Below are 17,612 nucleotides of genomic sequence, written 5' to 3'. Positions count from 1 at the left end.
ACTCTGTGCCCCAACAATCATGGAAGGCTTTACCACCTTCATGAAACGTGACTGGTGCTGTAATTTCTGGCTAGGCTTGTCACTGGTTGGAGCAGACAAAAAGGGGTGCCTAGATTCAGTCACATATTTCACAATGGGGAGGTGACAGCATCAATCATATTCAGTAATGCAGGCATTTTGGTAGTGTGAGTATGGTGCCAATGACCCCCCCCTGACCCTTTGTGAGTGACCCTCAAACCTTCATCTTGTATGCCCAGGATCCAGTCTAGAAGGATGATCAAGGCACCTGTATTTGAAATGTGCAGTCTCAACCTCTGCACATTTACTCAGAAGCAATTCACACTGATGTCAGTAAGATTTACTTACACACACACACACACACACTGGTTGCAGCCTTACAATGCAACCCTATATATGCTTAGTCAGAAGTAAGGCCCACTGTGTCAATGGGGCAAATTCTCAGGCAAGTGAAGATAGCACTGCAGCCTTGAATGGAATTTGTCTCTCAAGAAAACTCAGAGATAACGAAATTGAGAATCGCAACAGAACTCTATTATGCCAGCTTTCAGTTTCTACAGTATAGGAATGCCTTCAGATTAAGATGCGAACATTTTTTTCTGGTTAGAAAAAGTAAAGTGAGATTATAATAATCCATTGGGGAAAACGTATTTGCATATGAATGTATACAGTTTTGTATTTGGGGGGGATTTTTAAATATCTATTTAGAATACAGAATGTCTCTTTAGGATCTGGATTCTAGAATATCTCATCTTTTTAATGATTTGAAATTTACCTGTGATAAACTGGCAGGACAACAGGGAGGAGGAGGAGGAAGAGTATCCCAGTGTGCGGTGTAGCTGGGACTGGGAGACACAGGGACACAAGCTGAGAATGGGGAAGGAGAGGTTGGTGTAGGAAGTACTCACGGGTGATGGAGGATGACAAGGAGATGGGGGTTCAGTGCACAGGAACCAGAGCAGCAGGACCTATCACCAGAGGGGCCCCTGTCTCCAAAAACATGCTCTGAGGCGTAGGGAGCAATGGGACAGAAGCTTTAGGAGGCTAGGGCAGGCAAGGGCCCACAACCCAGCTCCCCAGCGGGCCACTAGCTCTGGGAGGAGGTGTGTGATTCCTCAGCTGGAGTAGACTCAGGACAGGTGAGGGACACCTGCCTCATCAAGCCCAGATGCTGCAATCTGCATGCAAAGTACCAAAAGGAAGCAGAGATGAGGTGCTGTGTCTGCTAAAGCGCCCATGTGGATGGACCTCAGCTTGGATGCTCCTGGACTGGTATGGACTGTGCTTTGGACTTTGGATATGTGGATTGACCCTGGACTGGGGACCTGACAAACTGACTTGCCGCCAGGTAGGCCAGGGCTTGACAACATTACCTTATAATACTATCTGATACTGTTTTTGCCTACATAATATTTACCACCCCTGTTCTTCACATCTCTTACTCCATGCTGGGCTCTTTTACAAGCCACAGCATATAAATTCAATAAATGACTAATGATGATGATGGTAACAACAGCAACAATAACATGCTATGTTACCAGTAGGATATTCCAGTAGCAAGGGGGAAAACCTTTCAAAGACTTAAGGCAGAATTCTCATTGCTCCATATTTCTCTGTATGTGCTTGAATCAGACTGGTGGTGAAGTTATGGTCAAATATGTTTTGAAAGCTTGGCACATTTTGGATTGTCTCAGATATCACTGCTCTGAGTTTCAGTATGTTTACTTCAGTGATTATTTACTGACCCCTAGTGCTGAGTGTACAGCATCACAACAACAAATGAGCATCCCTTGCTTAATTCTATTTATTAAAATGGGTCTGAAGCACGTCTTAGACTGACAATTGTATTCAACAGGTTTGCTAAAATAATCTTTCCCATGTGACTCTTAGGAGATATAAAGCCCCAATGGTCTCTGTGAAACCGGCAGCATTCCTGTAAACAAAATAAGTTGCAAGGGTAAACACAGACACACAATTGTGATTAAAACGTCCAGGTTCAGAACTGTCAGCCAGCCCCAAACCTGAGTCCTCTGGCACTATATCTCTAGGTAGCAAAACAGGGAGAGGGCTCACAGCTGGGAAAGAAAAAGAGGGTGCACTTTCCCCCCTCTCCTCAATATCTCCCTGCCCTCCATAGACCTGAACAGCACTTCAAGGCTTGCAGCTATCTAGAGACCCGGAACAAGAATATCCACTGCATGGGGGAGACACTGTAACATTGCAGGTCCCACCTGTGCTGACTGTGTTCAGAGCAACAAACAGAAAAGCTAGATAGAAAAATACTGCATCGGCGCAGTCTTGGAAAAATGTTCATGTCTGCTTAGGGAGAGAATCACACACTGAAGGTAGCCTCTCACTTTGACACTTCAGATTTTCTCTCTGAAAGGTGGCAATTAACCCATTTCTAGTTGGGTTTCTTAGTGGAAAAGAGCTCTGGGACTGCACCACAGTGGCGTGTTTTGCAGAAGCCCTGTCAGAAATGGATGTTGTCTCATTGGCCACTGTGAGAACAGGACGCTGGACTGGGTGAGCCGTGGACCTGAGCCATGAGGCTCCACCTCCATCATCCTGCCTGAATACTGATGCCCAGCTCTGAGGGCCTCCCCTCACTGTGAGATGTGAAGCTATAGGGAATTGGGCAGAGAGCCTTCTCGATAGTGACCCCTGCCCTGTGGAACGCCCTCCCAGCAGATGTCAAAGAGATAACTATTTGACTTTTAGAAGACATCTGAGGTCAGCCCTGTTCAGGGAATTTTTTAATGCTTTACTGCAATTTTTATTTATTTATTTTTATTCAAAATTATAACAAGATGTATTATCCAAAAACATATCATCCTTATCCCCCCCCCCCCATTTTTCCTCCCTCCCCTCCCCCCTCCCACACAGAACCCCCACCCCCTGACTTCCCTCAGTTCCAGTCTTTGGTTTCTCTTAATAATGCTGTTTTCTGCATGTTACAAAGTTGTATAGATCCTCAAACTGTTTAGCTGATTATTATCAGTAAAAAAATTGTGAATGTTTATTCAAAACCTGCCAAGGAGTCCAGTTCGCTTTGTTGCGTCTTCAGATACTTTGTAAAAGGTTCCCATTCATCCTTAAAGTCACAGTTATCCTTGTCCCGTAGCTTTTACTGCGATTTTAATATTTTGTTGGGAGCCACCTAGAGTGGTTCGGGTAGCCCAGGAATAACAACAACAACTACTACTACTTAGGGTGTGGCATACGGTAATACTTCATACATGCAGTGCCATTTCATAGTGGGAGAAATTGCTTGACACTGTGGGCAGCAGGGGAGAAGATATGAATCCAGTAAATTCTTAAACTCTGGTGACAAACAACTTGGTTTTTCCATTCCATCAGAATCAGGAGAGGCTGCGAAAGTGTTGGGCCACTGTCCGGAAGAAGTGATGGGCTGGACAGGGGCCAAGACACTGAGGCTGAATCCTGATAAAATGGAGGTGCTGTGAATGGGCTGTTCCCATGTCCAGGAATTAGGTGGACCTGTTCTAGGAGAGGTTGCTGAAGGAATAGGTTTGTAGTTTGGGAGTAGTCCTGGATTCCAACTTGTCACCACAGTCTTAAGTGGCTTCTGTGACTAGGAATATTTTGCCATTCCTGGACTAGGATAGCCTGGCCTCACTTGTCTGTGCTCTGGTGACCTCCTGCCTGGATTGCTGCAGTGTGATCTCCCTGGGGCTGCCCTTTAAGATGGTCCAGAGGCTGGAGCTAGCTCACAATGCAGCTGCTAGACTGATAAGTGGATCAGCCTGATAGAAGCATGTATCACTGGTCCTGAAAGCACTGCAGTGGCTGCCAGGGAGCTACCACAAATCAAAGTGTTATTACTAGCATGCAAAGCCCTAAATGGCTTGAGACCCTAAAAGAGTGCCTTCCCCAATATCAACCATCTCAGGCTCTATGATTGCCATGGGAGGCCCTGTTGGTGCTACTGCCGGTGGTGTCCCTTCGTTGGCATTGACCCAAGACAGGGCCTTCTTGGTGGCTGCTCCCCATTTTTGGAATCCTGCCCCACTCGGTGAAGGGCATCTGTACTTTTCTTTATGAACTGTCAGAAAGAATTTGAAAACATTCCTGTTTACCCAGGCATTTGATGACTGAGCGTTTCTGCTCCTGCATCCTTGAAATTACTAGCTGTGAAAGTACGTCGTCGTTGGTGAATGTTTTGAATGCATCACTGTGCTGTTTTTAATTGTTCTTGCTTTAATGCTGATGTGTTTCCCACTCTGGGCTCCTTTGGGAGGAAAGGCTTGATATACGTTTAATACATAAATAAATGGGTTTTCTAAAATTATTAACAATGTGTAAAACGTGGTGAGGAAGGCATTTCTCTCCTTCTCTCATGATAGCACCTGGGGTCACCTGACGGTAGGTTCAGGACAGGCTATGTTGACCAAATGCATAATGAATGATATTGACTCGCAAAAGATGTGGTGGTAGCCACAAGCTTAGATGGATCAAGTAAAGGATTAGGTAAACTCGGGAATGTCCATTGCTAGGAGAAGCAATGTATCCCTAGTTCCAAGATGCTGGAAAATGCCTTCCTTCCTTCCTTCCTTCCTTCCTTCCTTCCTTCCTTCCTTCCTTCTTAGCTTCCAAAGGAATCTTGCTGGCTGCCATGTGAAGCTGAATACTAGAGCAGATGGCCTTAATCCACCAAAGCAATTTTTAAAGAATATATCTCAAAATAATGCATATGAGCAGAATTCAGACATAAGCACGACGAGCCCATGTACCCACTGCTGCTTGGCACAAGTGTTCCCTAAAGAACAGCTTTCAAGTCTCCATTCAAACTCAGTGAGGAGTTCTTCTCTTTCTCTCTCTCTGCCATGTGTGAAGCGGCAACTTCAGACATCTTGTAAATAAGTATATCTTTTTGCACAGGCTTTCCCTAATCCATAAGATCAGTCCATTTTTCTCTGTATAAATTTGCTGAACCCGGTTTTTTAATATGCTTTCATGCTATAGCTTTACTGCTGTATTTTTGTTTTAATGAAATTGTTACAGTGTTCATGTAGTACACTGCTTAGATTTTTTAAAAAATATTAAGCTGTTTATTATCTATCTACCAATGGAGATGTGCTGGTTCGAAGAGAAGAGTAAAAATCTTAGTAGGCCTGCTCAGACCCTTAGATGTGCTTCAAGCAACTTGACACAGACTAATTTCTTTCTGCTACAACACTTATCACAAAACTGCGGGAGAAAGGGTTTTAGTTTTGTTAAGAGAACATGACTTCTCAATTTAAGTTCATTGCAGAGAAGAGGAAAAGATAAACTTACCAGAAGATGTGCAAAGAAGCTTGATTTTTCTCCTCCTTGGGCTACCCAGTGATTTGGGGAACCAATAAAAAAACTGTGCTATCCTTCTAATTGTTTTGTTGAAGTCGTTTCTTATTGCCATAACTAAAGTCAGCCGACTGCTCTTGAGGTAACTGCACAGAAGTGCAGGAAGGAAGGAAAAAGCCTCAAATACCCACAACCCAAGATCGCCGTGAATAGAACCTCAGCCAGCATGTCTCAAGGCCACCTGTTGGTCCTAAATCCTCTCATCTACATTTAGTAAACTAGAGATCTCTATCTTTATATACAGTCACATTACTATAACCAAACTGTATGGTAGTACAGTGAGAGGAATTCATCAGTATCTTTACAAAAATGCTGTTTAAAAAACCATTTCCTGTAGTATTTTTCTCAGGTTATATATGATCCCAACATTAAACAGGTGTTTTCCTTACAGAAATTCGTTAATCAAATCAATAGAGCATTCTTTCCACAATCTTATGAAGTGGGTGATGAATTATAAAGATACCTTGATATTGTTACTATTTAGAATGAGGTGCTCTGTTACTAACATGTTTATTTGAAAATAAATCCTTTTCTGATTCTAAACTGTACTACCGGTATCTATGCTAAAGTTCCCAATATGCAGCCTTAGGCTCAGTCTCTAACAAATCACTTTTGCTGACACTGAAATCCAACAAATGAATAAAATATATAGTGGCTTACTTTTGGCACCTCAAAATGAAAGTCTATAAATAAATGAAATGCTTTTATATATAGATAAGAATGATGAATCTGTGCAACAGTGATGCTTATATTTTCATTGTGCTTTTAGATAATTACACTATTCTCATTAAACAAAACAGTGTCCAATCGAAAAGGATGCCCATATTTTTTACATTTGCCTCCAGCTATCTTCATTTAAGTTGACATTTTCTTGGTTAAATCCAGACATAACAGCACACAAAATATTATAGGAACAAAGATGTTGCATCCAAATTGTAAAATGACTAAAAAACATTTGTGTAACACAGTGCATAGTACTGATGTTTCAGGAGATATTTATGTTTCACTCCTCCATACTAAAACATGTAAGATATTTAGACCCCCACTTTCAGATATTTTTAACTTACTGCCCTTTTCCAGTCTGAATCTTGATAGATTGTATTTCCTGCGTCAATGTGTCCTACAAGACAAAGCGAACATTTCCACAGATATTCTTTTGTCCGTGTCTGTTTAAATATAAGAGTTTCCTAGTTTTCACTATATTGCATGGAAGCCAGAAGGCATGTCGGAGCAAAGTATTTTAATGCAACTGGGAAGCCAAGGACCACTGAAAACATAATAAAAGTTAGGGAAATTTTATATCTCAACAGCTAGATTGTTTATTAAACACATAAATTTCTTATAATCCCATCATGATTTAAGATGCTGAGTATGACCCATAATACCCTGAGTGATATATCTTCATGTGTTGTTTATTCAATTAAGATCTTAATTCTTGGCTAGATCCATATTCTACACACTGTGAAAGCAGGATAATAGACTTGATGGGTCTTTAGTCTTATCTAGAAAAGGTGTCTTCTTATATTTTTAAATTCGTCATATTGTAGCTGCGAGACTAAGATAAAGAATGAATATTAGAAAATGGAATGCAAGTTGGTTGTTTTCTTTTCTAGGTCACTTCTGTGTTTTCTTCACTCCTCACTTTTCTCTGCGGCCCCCTAGTCTTGTGCCATGCCCCCCCCCCCATTTAAGTGATTTTCACCTGTGGAATATCCTGGGCCACCCAGGGAGCCATGTGGCCCTCCGTTGAGAAAGCTGCCCTACCAGATGCATGGTTTTATTATTTGTGGTGACCTAAGTGAGTGGCGCTGTGGATTAAACCACAGAGCCTAGGGCTTGCTGATCGGAAGGTCGGCAGTTCGAATCCCTGTGACGGGGTGAGCTCCCGTTGCTCGGTCCCTGCTCCTGCCAGCCTAGCAGTTCGAAAGCATGTGAAAGTGCAAGTAGATAAATGGGTACCGCTCCGACAGGAAGGTAAACAGCATTTCCGTGGACTGCTCTGGTTTGCCAGAAGCGGCTTAGTCATGCTGGCCACATGACCTGGAAGCTGTACACCGGCTCCCTCGACCAATAAAGCGAGATGAGGGCCGCAACCCCAGAGTCGGCCATGACTGGACCTAATGGTCAGGGTCCCTTTACCTTTACACCATATTTTGGTGTGGGGCCCTGGTTACATTGAAATTTCCCCCTTCATATTTGACCATTGTTGGTATACACAGGAATGCCTGACTGGGCCTTGCACCCAAAGAAAGCCCTAGACTGTATGGGATCTCATGCAATCCTAGAGGACACTCTGCTGAACGCGGGTGCATGATATGTGGTGGCACAAAGCAATATTGGAGTGGGCAACCCCAGTTCCTTCCACCCCCCGTATTTTGGCTATTGCTGATCTGCATAAATGTGTTTCATAGTGCCATGTGCCAGCTCTAGGCCAGGTGAGATTTCAATGGCATCTTGTAGAGAACATTTTCATGTTTTGTGGTGGAAATAGCCATATTTTGCAGTGGCCACCTCCAGCTACCTACTGTTTTTTTTTTAAAAAAATGGTTGCATGATGTAATCACACATTTATGAGCATTTCACAAGCATGATGTTGACTGAAAAAAATTACTGTTGGGCTCAAAGGAGAGTCCTCTGATCACGGAGATATATATCATGTAAAAGGTAAAGGTAAAGGGACTCCTGACCGTTAGGTCCAGTTGCGGACGACTCTGGGGTTGCGGCGCTCATCTCGCTTTATTAGCTGAGGGAGCCAGCGTACAGCTTCCAGGTCATGTGGCCAGCATGACTAAGCCACTTCCGGCAAACCAGAGCAGCGTACAGAAATGCCGTTTACCTTCCTGCTGGAGCAGTACCTATTTATCTACTTGCGCTTTGATGTGCTTTCGAACTGCTAGGTTGGCAGGAGCAGGGACCGAGCAACGGGAGCTCACCCCGCCGCGGGGATTCGAACCGCCGACCTTCTGATCAGCAAGCCCTAGGCTCTGTGGTTTAGACCACAGCGCCACCTGCGTCCCTATATATCATGTAGGGTATCCCAAATATTATTTTGCAATTCAGAAACATACTTACTCGGAGTTCAGAACATTTAAACTTTTCTTCTTTTTTCTTCCACACACTCTTAACAATGTTCTATAACACTGTGAGTATCCAGTCTTGAAGTCCAATGATGTACATTGCTTACGTACCAAGATCAGCAATTCATCATATCAAGGACAATGAATTAGAAGTGTGAAAAGAGATTTATTTCTCATGCTGCTGCCTAACTTGTGGTACATTGATTTGAAGAGAATTTTCGCAAGACCCACAGCCGCTGCCGATAGAATTACTATACAGACTAAGAATGGTAGAGTTCCCTCTACAAATTAATATGAAAACACAATGCAAAATATTGAACACTACAAAAAAGCAAGCTGGTATATGTCATATTGTTTACAACTTATCTTAATAATTTACATGGAGGAAGGGGGAACAGGACCTTTTTTCTCTTGAGTGCTGCGTACCCTGTAATGTAATCTGTTGGGGGCTGTAAGCAGGGGCAGATACAAAAGCAATGTAGATTAATCCAGAATAGACTGTACTGCTTCAATTTTCACCATGGCTACCACAGATTAGAATTCTCAGTCCTATAAAGGTGTTTCTTATTTTAGTGTGCCATATGCACATAAACATATATGATAGAAAGCTATCAATTTGTTCTTGGGCAGCTGGGAGAACCCCCCCCCCAAAAAAAAAAAGCCCAGAAGAAAAGCTTTAAAAAAAGTATTTTAATCAAATAAAACACTGCCCCTCCCCGTTATTCTGAAACTTCACAGAAAGATAGCAAATTCCTTAAAAATAAAATAAAATGAAACTAATTGAAAGGAACTCTGAAGGGATAGGAGAATGTGGGAGAAGTGCCTTCAGCAACATAAAAGGCTGTCATCCATGATTTACACTATTCGTTTAAAACTGGTTTCAGTATATGGAAGAAAAATCGACCCTTCTCCATTTCCTTCCTTCAAAAATTATGTTATAAACATGATTATGCAAAATGATGATTCTGTAAAACAGAAAACGATAGCATAAAGTAAACACATTACAGAAATATAATCTCAACATTTCAGAATAGAAATTTACATACAATAAGGCAGCAAAATTTCACATAGATTTACTACCTATGATTTCAGTAGTCCTTCCAACTAGGTTATTGGAAACTTGGTAATGAAAATAAGAGCTGCAACAGTGAAATAACATTTCTTTATCCATTTGAGACTATGTAGAGACGGATGATTTTTATTTCTATTTTCGGCATGTCAGAATGGAGGAGACAGAAGGTAGAGTTGATTAGAAATTTGATTAAAAGAAATGAAGTATCCTACGAAGGCCTCAATCCACAGAAATCTAGAATAGTCTCAGATCAATCGGGTCTCTCCTAGAACTTATCCAGAATACTCTGGCTGAGAACAACAGCCTTACTTTCTAGACACATTGGAAAATAAGTTCCACTAAAGTCAGTAAGACTGAATTAGATTGTTTTTGTATGTGTGCATGTATGTTGAATTAAAAATGTTTAAAACACATGTGCAGAAGCTCACTTCTCTACTACCTCCTCCCCATGATAGCTTATCAAATGCTGAACTAAATTTTGGGCCTCTGTGCTGAATGAGGTTGATGAGCTGTAAGGAAGATTCCCCAAAACTGGGCCAAGGCACTTTCAGTGAGTGAGGAAAGTGCCAACTCTTCAGGGATCCCCTTTTCCAAGGCAACTGCATAAACACCTGTGCCAATGTTTTACCTCAGTGTCAAACGCTTCAGAATAGCTTTAATAAAAAAAGGAAAGAATTTTCCTACTTTAGTAGAACTGACGAAGATTAGAAAGCAGTATATGGTCCACACCAGACTCAATGTTTAGCATGTAAGAAAGTAAATGCTACTTTTGAAATTGTATGTTGTTTGTTTTTTTTAAAAAAATGCCAGTAAGAATTAATTAACAAGGTTCACTGATTTTGAGACACACTCTATGCTAGCAAACATGTTACAGCTTTTCCGTCACCTGCTGATTTAGCAAAGAGAAGATTCAATTTATATGTGCTTTTAAATCTGGCAGATTATATATACTCAAACTGAACATGATTACAAACTCAAAAATATTTCCTTGACCATTAGTTAAGAGAGATACTTTTTCGAGAGGTAATCACACTTTTCCCTGTCTCTTTTTTTGTACTTTGTAAGAGACATCTGCTCACAATGAAAGACAGCAGGAAAGAATTTCAGAGGATCATAAACGAGGGACTGTGCATTCATGTGACTTAAGGGGAAGCCCAATCTCCTTGACAAAAATGAAGTAGGGTTTTTCCAAGACCAGTTTCTCTAGCAACATTCACAAGTAAACAGGCAAGGACAGCATTTCAAGCAAATGCATTGCGTCGATGTGCTCACCACAATATGCAGCCGTCATTATTTCACACGGGGGAAAGTTCTGATGTTACTCCAAATGTTAAGACCACTTGTAACATTACCAAAAGAAATATACTTTCTATTATATACATTATGTACATATTTACATGCTTTTATTAAATACTGAGGGGGAATGCCAAGTTCAGAAAACTCTTTCAATGGATAAACGCTCTTTCTGTGCAAATTCAGATTGTGTCGTGGTCCAGCTAAATACAATCCACATTCCTTGGGCCACCATCCATCGTCAAAGCACCAAACCTAAACAAAAAAACACAATCATAGCATTTAATGCTGTCTCTGGTACACAGTATTGAGTGATTGTGCTGCAGTGCAGTGGAATGAACTCATTCTGTTGATTTCTATGGGATCAGAGTTCAACTGACTTGGCTGTATCGAGCCCACTGGCTTGAATCGAATGAGTCTTTAAGATGCACCACAAGGAGTGCATCTGGAAGAACACAAGGAGTAAAAAAAAAAAAGGTAAAGGGCCCCTGGACGGTTAAGTCCAGTCAAAGGCAACTATGGGGTTGCGGCGCTCATCTCGCTTTCAGGCCAAGGGAGCCGGTGTTTGTCCACAGACAGCTTTCTGGGTCATCTGGCCAGCATGACTAAACCGCTTCTGGTGCAATGGAACACTGTGACAGAAACCAGAGTGTCACGGAAACGCCGTTTACCTTCCTGCCACAGCAGTACCTATTTATCTACTTGCACTGGCGTGCTTTCGAACTGCTACGTTGGCAGGAGCTAGGACCAAGCAACAGGAGCTCACCCTGTCGTGGGGATTCGAACCACCGACCTTCCGATTGGCAAGCCCAAGAGGCTCAGTGGTTTAGACCACAGCACCACCCACGTTGCCTTTCACCGCAAGGAGCGCATTTGTGTGAATACAGTGGAAGGGTCCACTGTGTTGGTCATTCCTAACTCTCTCCTTCCTGGTGGGATGCCAATTACATGGGAAACACTCAAGTGACCAGCGTCTCTGCACAGAATTCACACGTGCGTCTCTGCAGGGTGGGAAAGCATCATGCAGAAGTGGCTCTTTTGCTTCTGGTTGCACACAAGACGCCATTTCGAAGCATGGATCTCCTGCAAGCCGTAGGCCAACCCTCTTCACGTGCACAAGAAATTCTCAAAAGAGATGCACAGCTACGTGTTCACCGTATATGCTTGCTGCCAAACTAAGTTCCTTAAAACACCCACTTACCTTTCCAAAAGGTGATTATTCTCGGCTAATTCTTTAACGACACCTTCCATTTCTTCTTTCAGTTTCTTCATGCTGAAAGTTTAAAAGAAAGAAAGAAAAGGAATGCACCGTAACATGCTTAATTCTCAGTTAAAAATCATTATAAAACTACTGGCTATTTCTTTAATGTAAGGAAACTGGAAGTGAAACAGATTTTTCAAAAAGACACCTAAACTGTGTATAATGACTATTTAAAGAGGACAACTATTTAAAGAGAAACTTTCAGCTTGGCTCACTGAATACTAGGCTCTTCCAGGGTTCTAAATCACATGAGGAGCCTACATGCAGAGAGGATAAAAATAAATGATTTTTAAAGTTGTTGTTTTTTTTAAAAATGGATTTTTAAAAAATTTAAATTGGATTTTTAAAATAAAATGCTTTTGGAGGGAAAATCTTTCTAAAGATAGTTTTCTGTTTAAGTTACATTATAGTCCAAAGGCTATTCATCAGGAAATAAGGAATTGTTTTAAGTTTTTAATGTGTGCTAAAACTCAGTCTAAGTTTTTTTTTTATTGTTTAACCACATTAGTTAACAAACATGGATATATATGCTATAATGTTATTGTTATTAAGGAAATGATTATTTTTCTCCTTCCAATAAAGTACAGCAGAAAATTTTTCCAAATATAAACAGTTAACTTATTAAACTTCACAATAATTCCATAATTATCTGTCTATATGTATTTCTAATAGTATAACCAAATCAGTAATTTTTGATATAACTGTAAAAACTACTCTGGGAATGTATTATTACAAAAATAAAACCTTCATCTGGTTGTAAATATTAAAATCATACCAGCAAGAATGAGTCTTTCTGTTAAAAAAATGATTTAAATCAAATCTACCCTGCCTGTTAGTATTTCATGCAGCCGATGCTGCAGATGTGATTGGTGTGAATCACACGCCTGTCTGAGAAGACTGTGGGAACGGAAGACAGCCTTATCTCTCTTCCGCTGTATGTACTCTGTAATGTACTTTCATTTTTGTCGTTCTCTCGGAACTGGAGAGAACAGATACCATTATGCTGTAGTCTGTATATAGTACAGTGGTACCTCGGGTTAAGTACTTAATTCGTTCCGGAGGTCCGTTCTTAACCTGAAACTGTTCTTAACCTGAAGCACCACTTTAGCTAATGGAGCCTCCTGCTGCTGCTGCGCCGCCGGAACACAATTTCTGTTCTCATCCTGAAGCAAAGTTCTTAACCTGAAGCACTATTTCTGGGTTAGCGGAGTCTGTAACCTGAAGCGTATGAAACCTGAGGTACCACTATATGTGAATAAATAGTAGATTAGATCTACGATGTCTCACTCTTCTCACTGTGTTATGCCAGAAGATTAGTGTGCATATATCAAGCATATATATGTTGCGGGAGCGCCCTGGAGAAAAAGGGAGATGCCTTTTCCGGTGCTGCACACATCAGAGGATGCTCGGAGTTCTGGGGGCTTGCAGGCGGCCCCAGGGCATTTTCCAACACTGCCTACATGAGTAGGAAAGGCTCTCCGTGGCAGATGTTTGGAGAAGAGGGAGAGGAAGGAAACAACTGCCCTTGTCCCTACTCTATGTGATTCTTACTCCATGAAGGTTTTTTTTAAAAAACACACCAAATAGGGCTAGTGATGGCAGCCCCATAAGAACAGCTGATACAAGAATAAGAAACACAAATGTTGCATGGCAATACTGTTTCTAGAATATTAGAAGAAGAATAACAACTGTTTCTAATAAAGCTTGATGTCAACATTCAAATGTGACTATGCCCAGAGTGGCTGGGACAATTCAGTCATATGGGTGGGGTTCAAATAATAAAAAAATAACAATCTTAACAAAAGCTTGGCATTTTAAAGTAGTTCTGTGAAAAGCAAGTTAAAAAGCATTGCGTTCATCCAGGTGAGAAATTCTTACCCAAGAGTCATTTCTACCAAAGTGTTTGAACTTGGATAAACTGGGTTAATTGTATGTTTGATCCCACCGGAAGCCGCAAACATCTTATGGGGCAAATTTTCTTGTAACTGTAATAAAATACACAAAGCCCATCTTAATAAGAAAAAACAGGAGACATCTTTCTAATAAATACTCACTGGATTCGAGGGATGATATTTGGTACCCAAGAGTTGAGAAGAGCATGTGCTCTTGCTCCAAGAGACTTAAGAAGACCAACTGCGCCTCCCCCTTCACCCCACCTTGACTAACAGTGCGACCCTGACAGCACTGCGGGACCCTCATCAGTCAATTCCTGAAGTCTGTAGTTACATAACTCTATTTAGTAAGTTTTGCAGATGTACAGTAAGTCCAATGTTAACAAAACAGAATTTATGGAACTGTGAAGACTGCACTAAAAAGGAGTTCTATTAGCTGGCTATCTAAACTGGGAAAGTATTTAGGCACAAATATAACATCTAATAAGGATTACCTATATAATGTTAATTTTCCTCTCGTTCTCGAAGCTTTTTAAGAGATCTAAAGAACTGGCAAGTTTTGGGCATTCTTGTTATCAAAGAGAGTGAATTGTTCTGGATTCTGTGGCAAATAAATCCTGTCTAGCTTTTCAATGCTCCACTGGTGGACTTAATAAAAAAAGGGGGGGGGGACACAATGTTTTTTTGGAAAGAGATCTTATATGTTAGGGATGGGAGATGCCTGTGGCCCTAGAGCAGCCTTTCTCAACCTGTGGGTCCTCAGATGTTGTTGAACTACAACTCCCATCACCCCTAGCTAGCAAGGCCAGAGCTCAGGGATGATGGGAGTTGTAGTCCAACAGCATCTGGGGACCCACAGATTGAGAACCACTGCCCTAGAGCCTAATTTCAATGAACTCCAAGCAATCTTCCCCCTGTCCACAGATGATCAAAGCTGGCAGCAGAAATTGCTTGGTACATCTGGAATGGAGTCAATCTTTTCTAAATTGAAATGTTTATGATAATTGTTCTCTTCCTTAATACATTTCTCACAGTAAGACAACCACTGAGCTCTAGTAATTTTATATTGCAATCCTAAGCGCATTTACCTGTGAGCAAGCTCCACTGTACTCCATAGGGCTTATTTCTGAATAAGCATGCATAGGATTACAGTGTTAACAGAGCAATGAAATAAAATTGAAGGGGAAAATCTGTGCAGTTTATTATGAATTTCTGCAAAGCACTTATTCCTCTTTTGGCTATCCCTCTTTAAAATACTGATACCGTCTTATCTTGGAAGTCAAACAGAATCCATTCTGGAAGTCCATTCAACTTCCAAAACATTTGGAAACCAAAGTGTAGTTTCTGATTGGCTGCAGGAAGCTCCTGCAGCCAATCGGAAGCCCCTTCGGACGTTTGGCTTCCAAAAATAGTTTGCAAACAGGAAGTCACTTCCGGGTTTGCGGCGTTTGGGAGCCAAAACGTTCGAGAACTAAACTGTTTGAAAACCAAGGTATGACTGTAATTAAGGAGAACACTTACATCATTTACATAGTCCTGATATTTCGACACCTCTTCCTCAATATCGAAGCAGAGTTTTCTGAGATTCATTAACTGTTTTCTTAAAAGAAGCATCTTCCTGAAAAGGAAAAACAGTTTTAAAATCATGTTTTTGTGTCACTATGACCTGCTCTTGTAGAGAGAGTCCAATGATACACAAAATGAAGAATCTTGCCTCATCCAGTCTTCTGCCTTGTCAAAGAAAACTTCGTACTTGGTGACGCATTCTTCCTTGAACAAGGTCATGGCTTTTGTAGCGTGTAGAAAAAGCTTCTGCCTGCAGCACAGAAATAAGAACCATACTGTCATATTGCTCCCAAATATTCCATTCCTCTAACAATCCTGGACCTTAAAAACAATATCTCTGCACTCCAAAGAGGGACAACGTGGTAGAAAGAGTACACAGTAGAGCACACAATTCAAAGTGTTGGTGCTGACCTTTAAAGCCCTAAATGGCCTTGTTCCAGTGTACCTGAAGGAGTGTCTCCACCCCCATCGTTCAGCCCAGACACTGAAGTCCAGCTCCAAGGGCCTTCTGGTGGTTCCCTCACTGCGAGAAGTGAGGTTACAGGGAACCAGGCAGAGGGCCTTCTTGGTAGTGGCGCCCACCCTGTGGAACGCTCTCCCATCAGACGTCAAGGAAATAAACAACTATCTGACTTTTAGAAGACATTTGAAGGCAGCCCTGTTTAGGGAAGTTTTTAATGTTTGATGTTTTATCGTGTTTTTAATATTCTGTTGGGAGCCGCCCAGAGTGGCTGGGAAAACCCAGCCAGATGGGCGGGGTATGAATAAATAAATAATAATTATTATTATTTATTATAGTAGAGGAATCCCACATATAGAAAATCACACATTGGTTTTTTATTTTGTCATTTTGTGTCCACTGGTGTGATGCTGGACCTCACCCAAAATATTTATAGAATTTTTAAAAGAGACTTACTTGTCGAATTTGTGGATTTGTTCCTCGTTATATGGAAGTCCTAAAGAAAATAAATGAATAAAATTAAATTGGATAGCAAAAGTAATGCTCAGGGGGTCGTGAAGCTTTTTGGGTCCTAGGGCACATGGGCAAACTGGAGAAGCTGTCTGTGTGTGGACACAAGGACCCCAATGAATCCTACTGCCTACAGAAGAATGATTACTTCAAGCCAAACGTCAGTGGGGGGGGGGAGGGAAGGAGACCCAGTGAGAAACAGGGAGGACCTGCATGGGACCAAATGAACCTCTGGGCAGCACAATGGCAGATCAGAATTGCTTTCTCTACTCGCCATTTGAAACACAAACTGATTTTATAATCGATGACCCCCCATCAAGTAAAATACAGTCGTACCTTGGATCCCAAATGCCACAAACCCAGAAGTGAGTGTTCCGGTTTGCGAACATTCTTTGGAATCCAAATGTCTGACGGGGCTTCCGATTGGTTGCAGGAGCTTCCTGCAGCCAATGAGAAGCAGCGCTTTTGTTCCTGAACATTTTGGAAGTCGAACAGACTTCCGGGACAGATTCTGTTCGACTTCCAAGGTACGGCTGTACACATATACTTAGCCATGATCATTTTAACTTTGAACATTATTATTACCAGGGATTTTTTTCTAAAAAAGAATAATGTTTAAGGGTACTCTCATTTTCCTACTCATATTGAAATACTGCCCTTCAATGAGGCCAAACCTAGATTCACGAAATGTATAGGGGTATGTGTACCCATGTGGCCCTCCAGGAAAAAAGCACTGGTTATTACTATTACTTATTATTACTATCATTTTAATGTATTACCCACCCTTCACCCTAAGCCTAAAGTATGACAATTTAAAATAAACGCAACATTAAAAACAGTTTACAATCACAACTTACAGTCACAAAAAATAGGATGGGTCTTAAAAAATATACACCTCAGGTAGTAAAGAGGCAAATCTGCAGTACCTCATAACTTAACTCAGCTAAATATAAACTAAAATTACTTACGGCGTTCTGCTTTGTCTTTTTTGAACTGATAATAAATTTCTGTAATGGAACTCAGTAGGACTTGCAACCTTTCTGGGCTAGGAGAGAAAAAGTAAGGATATAAATCATTTAACACATGCTAGTATGCATGA

The 17,612-nt window shown here is 41.2% G+C and overlaps 2 protein-coding genes across 2 annotated transcripts in view; both read right to left on the bottom strand.

The window, feature by feature from the left end:
• The window catches only part of RASSF3 (Ras association domain family member 3), a 52,011-nt gene extending 46,536 nt beyond the window's left edge, over nt 1–5,475 (bottom strand). The window contains exon 1 of the mRNA XM_083400054.1: nt 5,317–5,475. Coding sequence (XP_083256180.1) covers nt 5,317–5,437 — 121 coding nt within the window. The 5' untranslated portion in view covers nt 5,438–5,475. The remainder of the gene's footprint in view (nt 1–5,316) is intronic.
• Nucleotides 5,476–8,605: 3,130 nt separating this feature from the next.
• The window catches only part of TBK1 (TANK binding kinase 1), a 29,737-nt gene continuing 20,730 nt past the window's right edge, over nt 8,606–17,612 (bottom strand). The window contains exons 15-21 of the mRNA XM_083399655.1: nt 17,482–17,558; nt 16,460–16,499; nt 15,692–15,793; nt 15,499–15,595; nt 13,964–14,070; nt 12,026–12,097; nt 8,606–11,079 (exon numbers count right to left, since the gene is read on the bottom strand). Of these exons, the coding sequence (XP_083255781.1) occupies nt 11,028–11,079; nt 12,026–12,097; nt 13,964–14,070; nt 15,499–15,595; nt 15,692–15,793; nt 16,460–16,499; nt 17,482–17,558 (547 nt within the window). The 3' untranslated portion in view covers nt 8,606–11,027. The remainder of the gene's footprint in view (nt 11,080–12,025; nt 12,098–13,963; nt 14,071–15,498; nt 15,596–15,691; nt 15,794–16,459; nt 16,500–17,481; nt 17,559–17,612) is intronic.

The sequence above is a fragment of the Podarcis tiliguerta genome (genome assembly GCF_965153285.1).
Source record: "Podarcis tiliguerta genome assembly, chromosome: 10".
Classification (NCBI taxonomy): domain Eukaryota; kingdom Metazoa; phylum Chordata; class Lepidosauria; order Squamata; family Lacertidae; genus Podarcis; species Podarcis tiliguerta.
Note: the sequence above shows the minus strand (reverse complement) of the source record. Positions and strands in the feature narration are given on the sequence as shown.